At 40.5% G+C, this 19,183-nt stretch overlaps 1 protein-coding gene across 4 annotated transcripts in view; it reads left to right on the top strand.

Moving 5' to 3' along the window:
• LOC124164852 (stathmin) overlaps positions 1-19,183 on the top strand; it is a 37,848-nt gene that overhangs the window by 2,329 nt on the left and 16,336 nt on the right. For 2 of the 4 annotated variants that reach the window (XM_046542057.1, XM_046542058.1), the window contains exons 2-3: positions 5,811-5,941; positions 13,421-13,593. In XM_046542057.1, the coding sequence (XP_046398013.1) occupies positions 5,908-5,941; positions 13,421-13,593 (207 nt within the window). In that variant the 5' untranslated portion in view covers positions 5,811-5,907. Of the gene's footprint in view, positions 1-5,810; positions 5,942-9,586; positions 9,905-10,339; positions 10,418-13,420; positions 13,594-19,183 lie in introns of those variants that run through there. The other 2 variants (XM_046542059.1, XM_046542056.1) reach the window with 2 other exon arrangements.

The following is a 19,183-nucleotide window of genomic DNA, read 5'->3' on the forward strand; positions in this document are numbered from 1 at the left end:
CTCAATGGATCGCTCTCTTAGTTTGCATTTAATGACCTGCCTTCAGTATGTGATGAGTTTACCTGCATCTTTAGTGCATAGCTTTTTCGTTTTTTTATTAAAACCTTTTATTTGGATCCCTCTGCCTTCCATCTGTTCTTATTTAAGATTATTCATTTGCCTCATAAGCTAGGTCAATTGCTTGACCTACACATTTACCACTCTAGGTTTTGTTATTGGCTCAGCCTCTGATCTCACGAACTTATACTAAGGGGTCATCTATTAAATTAAACTACGTTAATTTACTTTGAATTTGCTTTGTTCAGCATTTTGACCTTTTAAATATAAGAACTACTTCCCTCTTTTTCGTGGGACAATTCTTTCCTTAGGAAGTGTTTCTTTGTGCAATAGCATTGGATTTAGAACTTTGGTGTTCAGATATATCTACCACATTGTATCTGCTTCATAAAAAGTTGATTAACTTTATATTTTTTTAGGGCATTTGACATATTTTTTCCCCTAGAGAGCCATTATGGTTGGATCAGTTTATTGTCATGGTAGGCTGCTCCGGACATTCCTATGATTTCCTTTCAATATACTGAGGATTAGCTCTATGTTTTTGGCCTGCCTCTTACTCCTCTTTAATGAAGTACTTAGTAATGGTTTGAATTCCTGTCCTAGTATCAGGGTTGCTTTTATATCAGGTTATTTTTCTAAACCTGAATTTGTTTTATTAATGTGAACAATGGTTGCACGCTGTAAGTCACAGTATATAGAGATCATCATAAATATCGAGCATGAATCTTGATCAATTCAATCAAATTCATAATGTCGATCAGGTTATTATATTCCTGATCATAATTACTTGGAGTACTAAGTGGCTCATGGGATGGGGCTTGTTGCCCTGCCGTGAGTGTATTAAATTCATGGGTCTAATCTTACCTGCCAATCCAGCCATAGAGTTGAAGTAATGAGTAGACTTGGTTGGAGAATTTCCAGAGTTTTCTCCTATGAAATCAGTTCTTTAGTTTAATGTTGACTCGACAGTTTGGCCTTTAGTTTTAAAAAGAATATCAAGGAAATAAATATTGCAATGGATTTGTAAATTAACATCCCTATCATGAATTAATGGTGTTAGTTCTACCCCTGCCTATCCTAATCATACATCTGGTTGAAGTGCTGAGTAAATGAATTTTTAGGATATTGCATTGTATCTTGAAATCATGCCAGGGAGATGGAATAATCTAGAATAATCATATTTTGTGTTAATGTGAAGAGGTGATGTTTCCTCATCCACATTACAGAGTGGTATAGCTTAGATATATGATAATCCAATTCTTTTTGACAATTCATATACCTATATATTGTAACCCTGTTACACAGGGCTATTCATTTTTCAAGTCTCACCCAAAATGGAATTCGTTGAAGTACATTAATATGAATGCACAATGCTGTCATCCAGAGGATTCCCAGTAGCTTTTTTGATTGTTTTTATATTATTGAATTTATATTATTTCCCACTCTCTAAATATCTTAAATATCATTATACCCCGTATTATCTTAAAGTGCCCATACTTATCATTATCAGTTATATTGATGTTTATAAAAATTTTTAGACATACTCTTTCATGGTTTGGACAGTTAAGTGGTCTGGAAAATCAGTAATTGCAGCCAAGTGTTTGACTAGCCTCCCTAATCAATAGTTACATAATTTCCGCTAATAACAGTTTTTTTGTAATTGCTCGTACAAGCCTTAGACCTAATAATATGTGGGTATTACTTCAAATCTTCTTGTTCTTCTTAAGAGTCTAATTGTTACAATTTTTTATTACTGTATTGGGCCAATAAGGCTATAATATGAGTAAACTTCTCTCGGGTTTCCCACCGGGTTAAAGGCTTCATAATGGCCGACGTTTCGAGCTCCGACTCGGCGCTCATCATCAGGGCTACTGGATGCAAGGTATATAAGGCTATAATAAAACATAATTAACTGGGTGCATTTATACTCAACTATTACTTAGCAAGGAAATCATAGGTAAAATGTATTCACTTTTTGTTTATTAAAATGTAGCCTGTTAACATAGTAGCTTTGAAAGCACCATGGGTACTATTCTCCTGGATTGACTTCTGATGGAGTATTCATAACTTTCCATGCAGAATAACTACATCTTTTTCTATTTTAACTTTGATATTATGGTTAAAACTGAGTACGACTGTCATTGTTACAGTCCAATTAATAATGAACTAATTTATCATTAACTAATAGAAACTGCTGTCATTTTCTGGTACTGAGGCAACTTTTTAGTGTTCGTTGAATATTCACTATATTATACTCCGAGGGTATTATATGTATTCTGTGATGGTGGTGCGTGCTGAACCGGCTCCCGTTTGCACACGGCCGCGGTGCTTGACCCAACCCTGCCCTCGTTTCGCAGCCGCTATCCCCTCTCTCGTCTGAGGGTAAGCTCCTCTTCCCCCTCCATTGTCCTCCCCCAGTCTGAACGCTCCGCACCTGTCTACCGAGCTGTAAACTCGTACGACTGCCTTTGGCTTCTCGTATTCCGTGGTCCTCCTTCGATCGTCTGCCCGAGGTGCTTGCTTTTCGTCTTTCAGTGGAATATTTGCCACAGTGCGTTTATATCCAATTCCATTGCCAGTTGTGGGAGAGCTTTGTAAGTAATAGGGTCTGAGAAGTATTTGGTGTTGGTTTACGTCATGTAGGTGTCTACCTTAAAATATATCAGTCGTTGAAAGTATCACATCGGTAGTAAAGCTCCTTGATACTACCATGTTCAAAAATAATGAGTTATAACGGGTGAAAAGATTTTACTCCAGCGCTTGGGGATACTTGGGTTATTTATTTATGCTATTTTACGTCATAGTTTATTAGTTCTTCGCTTTGTTTCCAAATATCTGACAATCCTTCACTGCGGCGTGGGTTCCCAGTGTCCTTGGCTTGTTACTCTCAATGGTTACGCCATTTATTGCCTTTTCGATGTGCCGGCCAACCTATCCAATTTTGATTACATACTTATTTTGATATTACTTTCCGCCGCCTCATAAAACTTACTTCTACCCCTAAAACTCCCCATCTTCATTCTCTCCACTCAAAGACTTATTTGGGAAGGCGCTATTGTATGCTTTCGTCTTCGCAAAAGTTTTCCTAATCATAGGTCGACGTTTTGTCTCGATGCATCAGTTTGTCGTGTGTTTACTCCTCCTCCCACCTCAACATGTGCTACTGTTTTTAGGGGGTAGCCGGGTTCTATACCACAGTTGCTTTTTTTCCCGTTGTTTCCGTAAAGATTGCTTTGACGGTCTTACTTCAATGTTTTCCGTTAATGTGAGTCCTTCTTAATCCTTCTAGAGGTAAATTTTCGGTATCTCGCGTACGTACAGTTGGAAATAGTTATACTTCTTTTATTTTAACTTTTCTTTATCACGATAATTTCCTTTTTGTTTGTGGATGAGGGACTCGGAGGCCGGTACAATCGACATCGGCTCTTCCATGTAATTGTATTCTGTCCACTGTAAGTTTTCCCTTTCGCGGTATTGAACTAGCGGTCCATTCGCGTAATTGAGGTGACATAGTATCATTTTCTGGCTTTGAGCTCGTGTGGACTGTCTGTCTGGGTTTACTCAACACCCGTAGACATTTAGACTCTCAGTTTTTTTTGCATGTGCTGCATACTTATCTTGCTCTCTTTCCCGTAACTGTTGGGAATTTTCTTGTGTATTTTCGTTAAGGGCATTCTGTGGGTCCGAAAGATATACGAACCCGTTGTTTGTTCAAGTTTGTAGCGCGATTGAGTGATCGAATCCAACTTGATTAAGAGCTGTAATTATGCATTTGGTTATTTTAATTTTTCTATTAAAGCCGTTCTTGATGGGTATTATTCAATTGCTGCTTTTCGCAATTTTTAATAATCCTTTCTACGTCATATAACCAGAAAATGCGTCAAGATTTATCCTTCATAGCGTGCCTACTAAAAGAAACACGATTCTGATTATGAAATACCGTGCGACGTAATCCATGCATAATCATTCGGATCATATTTCTCATAGCTATCCAATTGTTCATATTTTTGTTGCATGATATTCAGCGTGGATAGTGGTGTTTAATCTCGCGGTCGTAATCCTTTCTCCGTACCTATGATCCTGCTGATGCTACCGTCATTCTGCCAACTCTCTCGTAAACTAAGATGTTTTTTTCTTTTTTTGTGGTATTCATTTCCTTTTTGGTGTGGCGGACTTGCTCCGATTTAATGCCAATTTTTGCTTTTGATCTTAGTGGTGTTCCGCCGCTTTAGATCTAGAGGCGTAGATGACGTTTAATTAGCAAATGGACTTTAACGGGGGAGATGGCCATAACCTAGCCAGCTCTTGCATGTTATCACATGCCCCTCCTAATTTTATTATCAAAGTTGGATTTTGCATTGACCCGGGATGTCGGCTGCATCCTGCAATAGCAGAATATTACAGGCACAGCTGAATGTTATCCCGGAGAGATTGCCTCAGAGTAGATACATACTGCATTGCTAAATTTTGATAACTATTCCTAGTTTAACCCCTTTTTAAGAAATCCCTAATCTTTGGGTTGTCGCGCTGACTACTGGCTTAAGCGATCGTTAACAGAAGACAGTATTTTATCCATTTAAGTATGTGATACCAGAATTCCGGATCTTCAGCACTCACTTGTTGGGTGAAAATTACCATTTTTGTGTAGAATTTAGTGCATTACTATGTTGGCATTCCTATGAATTACAATATTTATGCTAAAAGCAAGTGGTTTATTCATAACCAAATATAAACTCGTCAATCTCGAGGAAAATTATGTATTTGGATGCATTGGGATAGTATTCGATCTCGCGACTAGACGATATTGCGCAACGCTGTCTGTATGGCTCCCCGCGGTAATACTATGTTGTATCATGCCCCTATTCCTTCACACCGAAGTCTTGCCCCCTACACTAGCCGTTTAGTCTCCGATACCATTTCAGGTTTTTCTTCCAAGGTCCCTTTCCTAAGGCATTATTTTGTTAGGAAGGAGTTGTGGCCCTTTTTCGTCTATATTACTCGTTGGTTTGAATATGCAAAAAAATGTTATATTTTCGCTGGTATTTACAAAATTGCAGGACTCCTTTCATTGTATCACATAATTACGGTGTCCTAAAACTCTTGTCCTGCGAAGAAAATAAATATAATTGGAAACTTTACAATCATATATTTCGGAAAGTTAGAATATATATAACCTTGTCGCTCCTGCAACAACATATTAATCAAGTTTTAGACATTATATCCATCATGAGTGAAGATAGACAATTTGTTTGTTGGTCTCCCTCCTTCTAGTCTCGAGAAGAGTTTACGCGTTACACCGCATCGCCCATGAAGCAATCCTTCCATCACATGGACGATTACTTTTTCGCAGTTTTTTTTTCGAGTATGACCGGAAGAACTCGCGCGGGGGCATGCTTGCATTACTCCCCGCCGACGTAGTATGTAGTGTCATGCCCCTATTCCCTCGTCCCCTAAAATCTTGCACCCCTACCGGACCACTTAAGCCTCCGATACCCCTTCCGCAATGGTCCTCCCTCCGGTTGCAACGTGGTGTCGGCATGTGCGCCCTCCCTCTCCGCCTTGCCACTCTCGCTTTTCCCCGCTTTCTCGTCCACGCGACCTCCCTCCCCACCTCCTCCCGCTTTTCGCTTGCCCCGTTTCACCGCAGCACCCCCCCGACGCCCGCCCCCAGACTTCGTCCTCATCGCCGGCGCACACCTCTCTCACACTGCTCCTCGGCTTGGCTCAAAAGCTTGTCTCTCTTTTACCCGCAGCGAGTGTCGACCAGTCTGCAAGCCATACCAGGGAGCATCCTGCCGGACCTCTGATCCATCGCGAAGTCACCGGTGAACCGCCCACGGGATATATAAGATGTCTTCGCCTTCAGCCACCATGGACAAGGAAGGTAGGTCAGGGAGTCTGCTGCGGATCTTTCCCTGCTGACTCTCTCAACTCCCTCCGTAGCTCGCCACCCACCTTCCCTGTCGTGGGTGGTGTATCTACCGAGATTTTGGCCGGAAAGGCTTAGTTTTGGTTACGGAATGTGTGAAGGAAGCTTAATTTTTATCCTGTCGGTCGGTAACAGACTATGAAAGTACCTCAGGCAATAACTGCATTATGTTTCTTGCTACATTTTTATGTCCCTTTTCCTGTATGAAGTTATTTATATATATCAGTTCGCAATTATTCCTGATCACTCTATTTTTCGGTGGATTTATAATCGTTTCACTGTTCTAATCTCGTATTATTTTCGTATCCACTCTTGTACAATTACCTTGCTCTAATGTTCAGTCCTCATACCCCCTTTACCTGATGCATTACGTAGTCTTTCTCTCAGGTACTATGTCGTGATGGTTTACTAGAAATTTTCTTTGTAAGTTTGAGTTTCGGCTGCTGGCATTGTGTAATAGCAAAAATTGTCAGCGTGGGGTAGTATGAACTGTACCCCTCGTGTCCGTGAAAATGCCTTTCTTGATAAATCGTCGATGTTAAACTTTGACGTCCTGTCTATTATCTGTACACGTTTAGTCCCAGCCGCTGTTTCTGCCTTTTTATGGTGTAACTATTGTTATTTTTTAATTTTCTTCCACGTGCATTGCTGTACTTAACAAATGTATGTAATCCCTTTAAGCATAACCTTGTGCGAATTCTGCGTTGCCAGGGAGGAAGTGGTTAGAGAACCTACCCGAGTTACCGTGAATAGGGGATCATTGAATATCCTGAGCTATGGTAGGGCAGGTGTGACGGTGTACAGCTGTCTCTGCACAAATAAATGCCTAACAAAGCGTTCGGCGTTTTCGTGCAGCGTTAATTGGTGGGATTACAAATTTTACAAAGAAAACTAGGGCGTGTTGCCCTATTCAACCTAACCATACGCTAATTTTTTATGCTTTTCAACCTATCTTTTGGACGAAGTACTCTGATTTTTCATGGCTCACATCGACAAATTTGAAAGGCATTTTTGGGCTCGGTACTCCTTGGTTGTGGTCGTTATTGCATAAGTGAGTTTTGAATGCCTGACACCCATGTGCGTAAGGGTCAGGCGACCGTGTTCTGACGCATCCCCTCTTTCATTTGTTTTCAACCTCTCGTTTCAAAGTGTTATGGCAGCCTACAATTACTCGTTTTATGTTAGTTCAGCAATTGCTTGTGTCGATCTTTTTGCATAAATCTAATGTCAGTGTGCATGGTCGTGCGTGGTTTATTAAAAAAAGTCATTTTCTACTTTCCTCGTTTAAAATCTTGCTAGTTCACTTCCATTTAATGCTACTTTGAATGAAGCATAGTATGGCATGCTTCTATGAAATATCCTTGAAGTTAGTAGCTATGTTTTGGTAATTTCATGTACCAAACTTCCGTTTTTTTGTATTCGTAGAACTGGTGCCTTTTTTAGTTTCCATTTATTCATAGTGGGCCGTAGTTGTAGAGCGATTTTGTGTTATGTCCTCGCGAGAGCCTAATCATTACATATTTAGACGATTTTGCATTAGAGGTGTAATTGTTTGGTCATACAAATGTTTTTAGTAGCTTCGAAAAACTTCTGGTTTTTTACTTTGGTTCTCTACTTTGGCGGATTATCTTAAAGCTTCGTTGTAATATAATAATTTATTCTTGGCCTTCTTGTCCGTCGTCTTTCAACAGATTGTGTTATTTTTTAGCATTGATTGGCTCTTTCTCTCGGATATTCTTTCGCGTGTTTGAATTTGTGTGGGTGGATTCCCGCAGTGTAACGCTTGGTCCTATCGTTTTCGTACCTGCAGTTTTCCTCGGTCACGAATCGATTCCCGCACTCGTGTCGCACTCCTAGAATTGCCTTATTAAACTTCTCAGTGATGTCCTTTCCACGTGTCCCTTAATTTTGCCCTCGTGTCTTTACCTACTTCTCGTTAGGAAATAAGTAAAATTAAGGGGCCATTTGCCTGTTCAAGGTCATCCATCCTGGGTTTAATTGACATTGCCCGTTTATACATCGTATAAGAAGAGGTCACACTACGGTAATTTTTTGTTCTCTTTAGCAATTTTAACAATAAATTTTACTGTTACCTAAGTTATGCCCGTACAATTTATTTAATTTTTAAATACGTTCAGATAATGTTTTGATTTCATCATTCCTGTGAACATTTTTTTTCCATCGACCCAAGGTTTTGACGTTATCTTCCTCCTAGATACAAGTTATTATTTAGTATGCTTAAACGTTAGTACCGCATTGGCAGTACGCTTAAACGTTAGTACCGCATTGGCAGTACGTCCGGTTTCTAGACATCCCTTGGCGTAGTTCTTTGTCAGATTTGAAGTCATTCGCTTGCGAAGATTTTGGAGCCAATTAGTCTGGATAGTCAACTTAATGATGGGTACGCGGCGAGAATTCAAGGTATATCATCGATTTTTTTTCCATCAAAAGTCACTATTGGCATCTTGCGTGTGTAATTTCGAAAGCTCAATAATTTTATATGCTGAAGAATCTTCTGGATTGATCGTATTTAAGACGTCGTTTATGCTAAATTGTAATATTGTATGAAAGCACGCTATTATTGTTTAGGTATGAAACAGAATTAATTTTTTTGTTTAATTATGATCGTTGTGTAGCGTTGAAATAACTGCATTTCGTATTCGCAAGTATACCTGCAGACTTATGCATTGCTGTCTTCTCTATGGCGTTCTTTGACTCAATTATGATCAAATGTTTTCTCGCATACGAATCTGATGGGAGAAGGTAGAGGAAGGAAATCTTGCTATTGTCGCTTAGTCTTTCAATAATGCTGTTATCTACTATATAGGAGTATTTTGAAGTACGTATCTCTCTAGTAGCGTGGTAAATTTGAAGGTAGGTAGTCACTACAGTCGGGTAAACGATTTCCTTTGTCTCTTCCCTGTCTTTACTCTATAGTAGATATTCGGTTTTGTGAATATACCTTTGACATTCGAGTTACTCGCTAGTCTTGACGGTTTGCGGAGAAGGAATTCTTAATAGATTTACATAGTGCGAGTGCAAGTTTCACGATCTCTTACCCGTAGTAATTCTCCGGTATTTGCGCTATTCTACCGTCTCTCTTCGCCTGGTCCGGAGTCCGGATGCTTAATGAATTATTTTAGCGAACGTCTGAGGGTGGGAGTGCTCCAGTGATTCAAGCGCTCCGCGCATCAGGCGGACCGATGAAGCCGTTCAGGAGGACTATTAACTCGACACGCCCCTCCTGCTGCTGTACCTCTTCCGGATGGTGCCGGCTCGAGTGTTGGCATGTCAGGAACCGCCGGAGATAGTCGTATGTGTCGGGGAAAGATATCATTCCCCCCTTCCTTTTTCTTGAGGGTCACCTCTCCTTCGGCTCCCCATCTTATTCAACTCGTCTTTGCTGCGCCTGCTTACTTGTGTCGGCGCCTGCTTGCAGCGTTGCCAGAGCCGGACTCGCGTGTATCGACCGGCGCCATCGATTCTCAGGGGTTGGGGAAGGCGCCGCTTTCGGGTTGGTCCGCTGGGGTGGGGGGGCGGGTGCGGTAGGGGGGCGTAGCCAGGGCTGGGAGCGCCGCGGCGCCCTGCCGGCGTCACTGTGCGGCAGGGGTGCGCCAAGGAAGGACGGAGGAGAGAAAGGGAAAGGACGTTGTTGAGGGAAGGAAACGAAGGGGGGCCATCCTTTTCAATATACCACCAACGGATTCACACCATCCAGTCCGCCAGGCCCACAAGAAACGGTAGCTCCGTTGCTCCTCCAGTCCTACCCCGGCCGAGAGTATTTTTACCTCATATTTTTCTTATTCAAGTTTGTACATTGCGCCTGAACCGCGGGGTCCGCCGTCATGTTGATAGGGTTAGTTAAGAATTCCGTGCTGCAGTGCTTTTGCCAGACATGTCGTGCACCGATGGTTGCAGGTAACTGTTGGGATTACTCCAGGGATTGTCGGTGGAGGAATGATTCCCTTCATTCGTTGCCGTGTTGCATTCTGCCTTCTTGTACATGCAGCCTTTTTCAAGTTATTTCATTTTCGAATTTAATCGCTCTTATCCATGCTATCATCTCCTGTGTTGCTTTTTGTGACTGTAATGATTTATTTCGCTGCTATTTTAATGCAGTCCGTTTTGTCTTTTCCGTGGTTAATTTAATAGTGTACGGGTTAGTTTTTTTACCGCGATCATCTTTGCCGGCATTCAGTTTTTTCATGTGATGATTCTTTTACCGTGGTTATTTTGCTCTTGGAGTCATTCCTCTGACTGGCCGGCATCCCTATGCTTGTTGAATACAACTGTTGCTGTGCTTGTGACCATGGTTCCTTGTTCAGTCTGGAAGTTTTGTGTGTGCGTTTACAGATCGCCGAGGGGCGTTGCCTCTGAAGAAGGCGAAGACAAAGCCGCGTTCCAAGCAACCGAAGAAAGTGAAATTTATCAGTAAGTAACCCAGTAATATTTTTGCAATTTCTACTTAGTTTTTTCGTTTATCTCGTCCTCTCCACTCGATGGGATTTGGATATTCGGAGCAGTCAGTTAATTTTTGCATTTACCGTGTCGTGGAGACGTGCTGGGACCGGAGTTCGTAGTGTTGTGCACTTGCTGTTCTTTTTGATCTTCGAAGTTTACGTGTATCACTTAGTGTGTGCCATGGCTTTCATTCAAGAGATGGAGCTGCTGTGCCAGCCACAGCGTGCTAGCCTTACTCCCCACGGTACTAGGTTCAAGCTCCGTTCGTAATGATATAGATTTTTCGGCGTTTCCGGTATTTTTGTGTGGGCTGCACGCTGATGCACTGCTCCGATCTTATCATGCATAGGCTTATGAATGCCTTGGGATTACTATCCGTATTTTATTTATTTTCATCTCGTATCCATACCACGCATTATAGTTCATCCCCGTAAGTGATCGAAAATTCTCATGTAAGTGGTATTTTTATTTGTGTAATCTGTGGAACCATCCTCTCCGAGATAAGGCATGTAAATATGCATCAGGTATCTCTATGCGTCTATTTTCTTTCACCATGTGGTTATTTCGTTTTTGTTCGAGCCCGTTCGGTTGAAGATTTTTCGTAGGAGATTTTCCATTCATAGGTGCCTTTTACGCTTTCAGTGGAAAATTGGATGAACTCCGGATTCTATCCCCTCTGTTGCAATTCCATCTCGAGTGTTTAGTGTTTGCGGGACCACTCGTCTTTTATGTCACTAACTTTTCCCGGACGTTCTCTTCGTTTTAGTTTAGCCGCGTAAAGGTAGGCAATTTGATGCATCGAGTTTATCTCGTCTCTCCTTCAATTCTATTTCAATGTTCCATCCACCCTTTTACACGTTTTCAATTGCCTGTTCTCTGCAGTTGCAGGTCGTTCATTTGGAAATCTTGCGGTATAAGTTTAGCCCATACGATGCGCCGATTTTCTCTGCTCCCCCCTCCAATTCTGTTCGTACATTTTCCCAAGTGTTTTCGAAGCGTATCCTCTCCAGCGTATGTATTTCTCTAGGTGCCGGTCGTTCAAATCGTTTTCCTCCGTCGGCGTTAGTGTGCGTAATCTTCTGGGTTTCTCTACTTCCTTTAGAGTATTTTCGCAACCTTAGCATCTCTTTGTGTTTTGGACGCAACCCATTTTCATGTCTCTAATCTCATCCGGTTACGTACTGTAGTAGATAATAGTCGGTGGAGGTTACAGAGGGCCACATAATCCACCGGGTTTTACTCAATTGTACCGCTAAGCCCTTTAGTTTCCGGGCACTCACGTTGATTTGGTGGTTGTAAGGAGTAGGATACACCGGTTTTCTCTCCAACAGTCATTGCCTTCTCACATCGTCGAATTTTCCCCAGTTTTCGGCGCCTAATGTCTAGTGTGTCCAAAATCTCCCTAAATGCCAGTCACTCATGGTAATTTTAGTCGGCAGGAGTGAAGTGTAGGCAATTGATACGCCTGGTTTCTCTCCGCCCTCTTTCTGTACGATCTTTGATCGTTTCTTCTTGGTGTTTTGGGCTACTACTATCTTATATATGCCATCAACCGCTCTAGTCGGTGTGTGTTGGTGGGAGAATTTTTTGCACTGGATTTTCCTCCCTTTCTCCCATTTCTAGGCATAGCAAGTTATTGTTTTTGGCACCTTCCCGATATCATATCCTTTTACCGGTGAATTTGGTCCGGTGGTGTGAAGCATTCAAACGGATGCACCGGGTTTCTGTCCGTCCGTTTCCCTTTCCATCTTTGATCCAAGAATCTTAATGTTTTTTTGCAACTACTGCCTGTCCCTCTGGTTGCCGGTAGCGTTGTCTCCGGCCTGGGGGCGGCGTGTGGCAATGGCCGTGAACAGGGCACGGAGGCCGATGGGCTTTCCCCCGACACATCACCTCCCCCCCAGCACCGCGGGCCATTTTTTTCGGCCACCCCCCCGACACCGCGGGCCGCAGGGCTCTCCCCATCGCGGCCCAACCCCTCCCAATGCCGGCGGTAGCCCTCCAGCGCCAGTCTGGGCGTCCGTGACGTCACGTCTGGCATAGACGGAGCGGCGCCGCCCACAAAGATCGATAGCGGATGCCCCCGGCGGACCTGCAACACACGACGCAGAACCATGGGGCCCTTTTCCTTTTCTACCCCCACGTCTTCTCCTTCGGGTAGCCAAAAAAAAAACCCCGACCCCACACATTTTGGCCGTCTTCCGCCCCTCGAATTGTTTTCTTTCCCCCAATTTCGTAATTGCCAATTCGATGCTGCGGGGGATTAATCCTCCGCGAATCGAAGGAGGTGAATGACCGGCAGAATTTGCGGAAGTGTCATCATATTCTCTCTCTCTGCCTTCTGTAATCGTTCATTGCTCTCTGGTACTCTTTCTCTCTCTTTAAATTTATTTCCCAAAAAATTATGCGGATGCATTTATATTATTTTCTCTCTCTGCCATCGTAATTGCTCTTGGAATTTCTTTTGTGGTTGACTTGTTTTAGCATTTATTTTATGAAACAACGTTTTATAGATACGCGGACTTTTTTAGCGTTAATTTAATGAAACAACTTTTTAAAAATACGCAAATGGATGAATTAAGAGTTCCTATCTTTCTGGTCTTGTTAAAAATCTTTCTGTCTTTAATTTTTCATAATGTATTTTCACTGGTAGATAATGTTCGAAAATGCTTTTGAGCGTTGTAAGCTTATCTTAATAAAGCTTATAAAGTATAGCCTATCTTAAACATAGGTATTCTTAATTGTGGACTCCTTATGGTATGTTATAGGATAGATTATTGAGGTTTCCTTATAGTATGCATGCATGCGTACGTAAATGCTCATGGTATATCAGCCTCTGCGTAGTTGTACTCATGAATTACTAGGTGTGCTTACTGTAGAGGAGTCCTCGTTTGAAGTGATATATGCCTTACCCCTAAAATAATTCCTAATGTATTCACTTCCTATTTTCCCTTCTTTGAATGAATCTTTTAGCGACAGAGATTCGATGCCAGGAGAAGTCAAAGGGAGGATTGAGGTATGAGGTGATCCTAGCCGAGCCCGTATCCGAGACCCCACCAAAGAGGCCCCCTTCACCTCCTTCAAACAAACCCATATCAGCTGAGAACATTACTGAAAAGTTGAAGGCTGCAGAGGAGAGGAGACAGGTGAGTAAATTATTGTTAATTTTTATTATGCTTAATGTTTCGGTTTTTTTCCTCTCTCGATGACTTTTTTCGAGGTCTTGCTTACCATGTCAAGTATTATTTTCAGCTTCATATATTTCATTTCACTACTTAAACTTTGAAATTGGTATGCAAACTCATAAGGTACAAGAATTTAGCACAATTGGTTGATTACAAAAGTGTCTATATTCGTCATCTGGCTAACGAGGTGTAGTTATCGGTTCCCTCCATTTCTTTGAATTGTCGTCAAATTTGACCGTTTGAATTCAACTCGCAAGTGTTAGTAACAAACTGTAGACGAACCAAGGTTGTCTGGAAGTCGCAGAATGTCACTTGTTCTTCGTCGATATCTAGTTAAGAATTGTATGTTTCTGACGACTTCCTAATTCTGTTTCTCATGAGAAGCAGTCTCTCAGAACTTAAAATCAGGTCTCTCGCATCTATGAAGCACCAACCTTCCCCCAATTGAAAATTTATTCCGTAAATGCTGCTGATTTCATTTGAACCTCGTATGAATTTCCGGCCCTGGTGGTGTAGTGGTGAAGATCACCTGCCGATGTTAGACTCGCGCGTTGAAATAAGTTTAAATCTCGCTGTCGTCCTCTTTCCTGGCGATAATCTGTGAATTTGATTCATGAATTGAGTAAAAGTAAGGCCTTTCTCATTATCAAATTAAGGCTACAAGATTATTATATTGAATAATATTGAGCAATTGAACCCGTTGGGCATTTTGTTTGAAGTTGGTACGTATTTGGCTTTTGGCTAATATCTACAGTGAATGAAGGGTAGGCGTATTCACCGACCGCATTTATGTAACATAGGTCCTTGATGTTGCGGCGAGCCATGTCTTAAAATATATCCGAGATCGAGAAATATTTGATTTGCAGGTAGCTTGTTATTTTTCTCATCATTCCCCGAATTCGTAAATAATTCCAAGTTATCGTTAGTTCAGCTTACCTTTAGAATTTTGTCCTCGTCTCGACCGCTGGCATTTTCTTGCCCTTTTTAAGACCTTTACGATCGCTTATCAAAACCTATACGGTTGCCGCAGTGGCTAAAACGAATCTCTTTCATGAGCATATTTTGTAATTAGAATCTGAGTTAATTGTAGTCACTTCATGTGAACAATTTTTCTCCGATTGATTTTTTATTAACATACGCGTTTATTAAAATCGTCCTCTGACGATGCTTATTTTTCCAGAATGCGTCTAGTCTTATTTTTTTATTTCACTCGCATGGACATCTTTTTTTACGATCTACGATTGTTGCGCCGCGGACATATCTCGCGCTCGAGTTGTCGTATACACTTTGTCTAAATGTCGATGTTTTTACGCTCTTGGCAACTTTTCCGTAACCTTAAAGTTATGAAACTCAATAATCATGCGAAAATTTCCTATTTTCTCACGTTGTCGTAGAAACGATCTAGTAATTCAATATTGAAATGCGAAACGGTTCTTCTTTTCGGGAAGCATCATGTTGCGTCTCCATTGAGTTGATATTTCGTGAATGTAACGCGATACGCTTTAGGGGGAATGTGCGATTGTTCGATGTTCTTTACTCCCTCATCTATTTACCACTAACGATTACGGGATCCATTAATTCTTGCGCGTAATGTAATTTTTTGGTTTCGCTCTGGTGCTTTTTCCTGTATGATTGCTGTTTACTCGTAAAGTTTGCCCTTCTGTTTTAACCCTGTGTTTCTGTGTTTGATGATTTTTTAAATGCTATATTGCGCTCAAAATTAGTGATGCAGTGTTTTACACTGCATTTTTTAAAGTAATCGCGTTTACAGTGAAAGTGACGTTTAACACTAGAACTACCGATGGAGTCATTTTGACTCCTCGCCATTTTTATTTCTCTGCCCTGTCTAAAATTTTCCGAATTCCGGCCTGAAATTCCGTGACTTTTATTCATTTTCGACACAAAATAAGGCTGTGCGATCAAAATAATTCTAGAAAATAAAATAGTGCACGTTTTTCAAAATTTACCTTTAACTACCAAAGGGAGTCATTTTGACTCCCTAATGTATATTGCTTGTCTTTTCACCAAATAGTAATATTTATACGAGTTTTTATCTCTTCTTATGTCAATAATAATTAATATAAATCAATCAAAGGCTTAAATATGCAATTATTTTCCTTTTGGCTCATATTTGCGAGACTTTGAAAGCATTTCTTATTTTACGGGTCTGTGTTTGGATCTACAAACTATGTGAATGTCCTGATATTATTTTACCTTGCGATAAAGTGGTGAATATGCAATTCATAGCATTTTCAAATCCATGTGTTTAGAATCCGTTGTGTCTGTCCCTCCTCCGTTACCCCTTCCTTCTCGCCGCCCACCTTTGCCGCCGCCCGCTAATACTGTGCATTGCGCTGCAGCACTTATATTTCAGCCTTGACTGCGTGGAAGTTGATTTTCAAATATGAAACAGTACCTCTGATATACCGATTCCCCAGAAAAATTGATATACTGATGAGCCAGGAAAATAAATCAGTAGAATGAAATAAAGTTACTGTCCTAGCACGTTCGGCTCTGACAGCGCTGGCTGCCGGGTGCCGCACAGGAAAACCGTGCGCTGTCCTTTGCATTAGTGAATCCAGTGAACTCTCGAGTGGACTGCAAAACTCTTATGAAGCAAGGATTTCATTTTTCCTGACTGGGAGTATGGCTAGAAGAAGTAGGCGAAAGCGTGAAGAAGTCCTATCTATGTTGCATTCTACACCGGAAGGTGAATCGGAACGCGAAACAAAAGATCATTTCGGCTGTGACGAAGTCGAGGATTTTATTCCTCAAAACGTTTCTAGTGAGTCTGAAGATTCAGACGAAACGCGCGCGAAATATAAGCAGTAATTTACATTTACTTTCCCTTTCATGGGTAGTTACAAAAAAAGGTATTATATACGATTATTTATCGATTCGTTTATACTGACTCACATAAAGCGATGTACAATTGTGGAACCACGCAGGCAAAATTACGAAGATTTTACACTTTCCGATGTGGAGCTAGTTGCATGTATAGCCATATTTTATGCCCGAAGAATACCAGGTACAAATGATTACTCTATTGAGAGTATTTGGTCAAACGACTGGGGAATACCATTTTCTACAACGAACGACTAGGTTTGTTAACATTTTGCAATGTCTAAGAGTTGATGAGAAATCTAATTGATTCCAGCGGCTCATAACTGTCAAGTTTACCCTCTTTTCAATAGTGTACGATAGATTCATAGAGAATTACATTGCTTGTTACAAACCTGGTCCGTACATTATAGTTGATGAACAACTTTTTCCCAGTGTAATTAGGTATATTTCACTCTGTACATTCCTTCTAATCCGAACAAATACGGCCATGAATATTGGCTACCCGTTGACAAGGAGAACAAATATCTTGCAAATGCCTTCCCTTATGTTGGAAAAGGTATTTCACTTCATGCAGATTGCCGTTTAGCAGTACTGAAACCAATGCAACCATTTCTGAAAAAGGGCGAAATGTTACTGTATATAATTACTTTACCTCAGTCAAACTCGCTGAAAAGCAAAAAAATCCAGGGTACTAGCATTGTGGGAAAGGTAAATAAAAGAGAATAGAAGAACCAAAAGAGATGAAATCACAAATATGCCACAAGAACGTCTACTCAGTGATAGCCTATCTACTCGTTGGAAAATACTCCCGACTTAGCCGGTGTTCATGGATAGTGTACAATGAGACTACCTAAAACATTTCGCGCAAGACGTTTTAGATAAAGCTCGTCACAGAGTTGGCTGATCCTCATGTTAGATGTAGATAAAAGCGTTGCGTGTCCAATGCCGCAGATTCTTCTGACGGGTTTCTGCAAAAAAATTATTTCCAGGCAAAACGAAAGTGCAAAAATAATCTATCAGTTGGGAATTGTAAGACCTGCTAAAAGTTTTTGTGTGGGCAATGAAAATGAACGACAATGCTTGAACTCTAAAGCACCTTAGACAAATGCGTGGCGTATCAAATGCACTTTTTTGCTTTAGTTAATTATCTTCCCAACTACCATGTAGCCTAAGTAATATTTTTGATCATTCAAACAATATGATAAAATGTGTTGAAAAGTCTACGTTTGCTGTTTTATCCAATTCCTCCATTATAATTCTAATAAAACAACATAACATGTAAGAAAAAAGAATTTCAAAGCAACACTGTCGAATCTCGCATTTAAAAAAAATATTTTTTTTTGTTAAAACGACGTCTGAAATATTGCAATTATTAACAAAAATGATAAACTAATGCAATCTATCAATAAAAACAGACATAAACAGCAAAAATACACAATAATAAGGTAGGAGTCAAAATGACTCCATTCGGTAGTTCTAGGGGGGGTGACAAGTCCGGTATTCCTAGTGTTAAAATAACAACATTTATGTAAAAGATCTGGATATTATACTTGAGTGTCATGGTAACCTTAAGTTGGAGTTTAGGATGAGGGGCTAACTGGAAAGATGGCTTAAGTTTAGGGCACCTTATGTAGAGGACCTGCGATCAGACCCAGTGATTGCAGATGTAATTCTGATCAATGCTGCTCCCTGATTTGGTACTCTTTCATGAGTGTCTTGCAGTACAAATACCTCTGCAACAGATAGAATATAGAGCAGATTTCAACTTTGCTGATCCTGTTAAAAGCAGGCTTATGCCAGCTGCTGGTTTTTAGTAGCTACCCTTATGAGGTACTAACAGCAAAAATGAGTCAGTCGCCTCATGCAAAAACCCGTTGGCATCATAGTGTATTTGCATAACTAGAAATCAGATTTGTGTTGAGCGATGAGTATTCTATCAATTTGAGGACGATACAAAGTACTTTTTACTATTTAAACTTTGGCTTACCAAATTTTGACACTTCTCTAAGACTGTTTATTAGCCTACCTATAAATCACTTGCAGCTAAACATTGTGGACTAAAGTATTTGTACACAATGTATGTTCTAAGCTAATTTTTTTTTATTTTGGCATTAATTGGGGGATTGATCATATTTTTCCTCCATTGTACCTCTTTCACGGGTTTGATCTGTATCATAGTCACAATGTGGCTTCAAGTTTTTTCAACAAAATTATCATTGCAATTATGTTCATTACAATATTTCCCTTTTTTTTAATATTTTATTACTCATTTAACACATTTTTGAATCTGGAATGAGCTGCCTCTCATTTACAATTTTGGAATTCCATGAACTTCATGTCAGGCTGGAGCAACCAAATAGGGTTTACTTTTTCTTAAATTGATCGGTATTTCTGTACAAATCCCGTAGTTTTGTACCTTTGTGTCTCAAATTCTTTCAAATTAAGCTTCCACTATCTGGTTTTGCAATTACATAGCTTCATGTGGATAGGATCCATGTATGTATGTACATATTTAGTTCTTCATTAGCAAATGCATACCCTTTGAGAATGTCATTCAAGTGAAGATTGCTTATTAATATGCTTCCCAGGCATGAACTAATGTTTCAATTTGGAAAAGGGTCATGCCTATACCTATTCCATGAGCCCTAGAAAATCAATTTCTAGTTATAATGAATGGTATCATACATTTTCAACTATATTAGGTTTT

The sequence above is a fragment of the Ischnura elegans genome, chromosome 9, assembly GCF_921293095.1.
Source record: "Ischnura elegans chromosome 9, ioIscEleg1.1, whole genome shotgun sequence".
In the NCBI taxonomy this organism is placed as follows: Eukaryota; Metazoa; Arthropoda; class Insecta; order Odonata; family Coenagrionidae; genus Ischnura; species Ischnura elegans.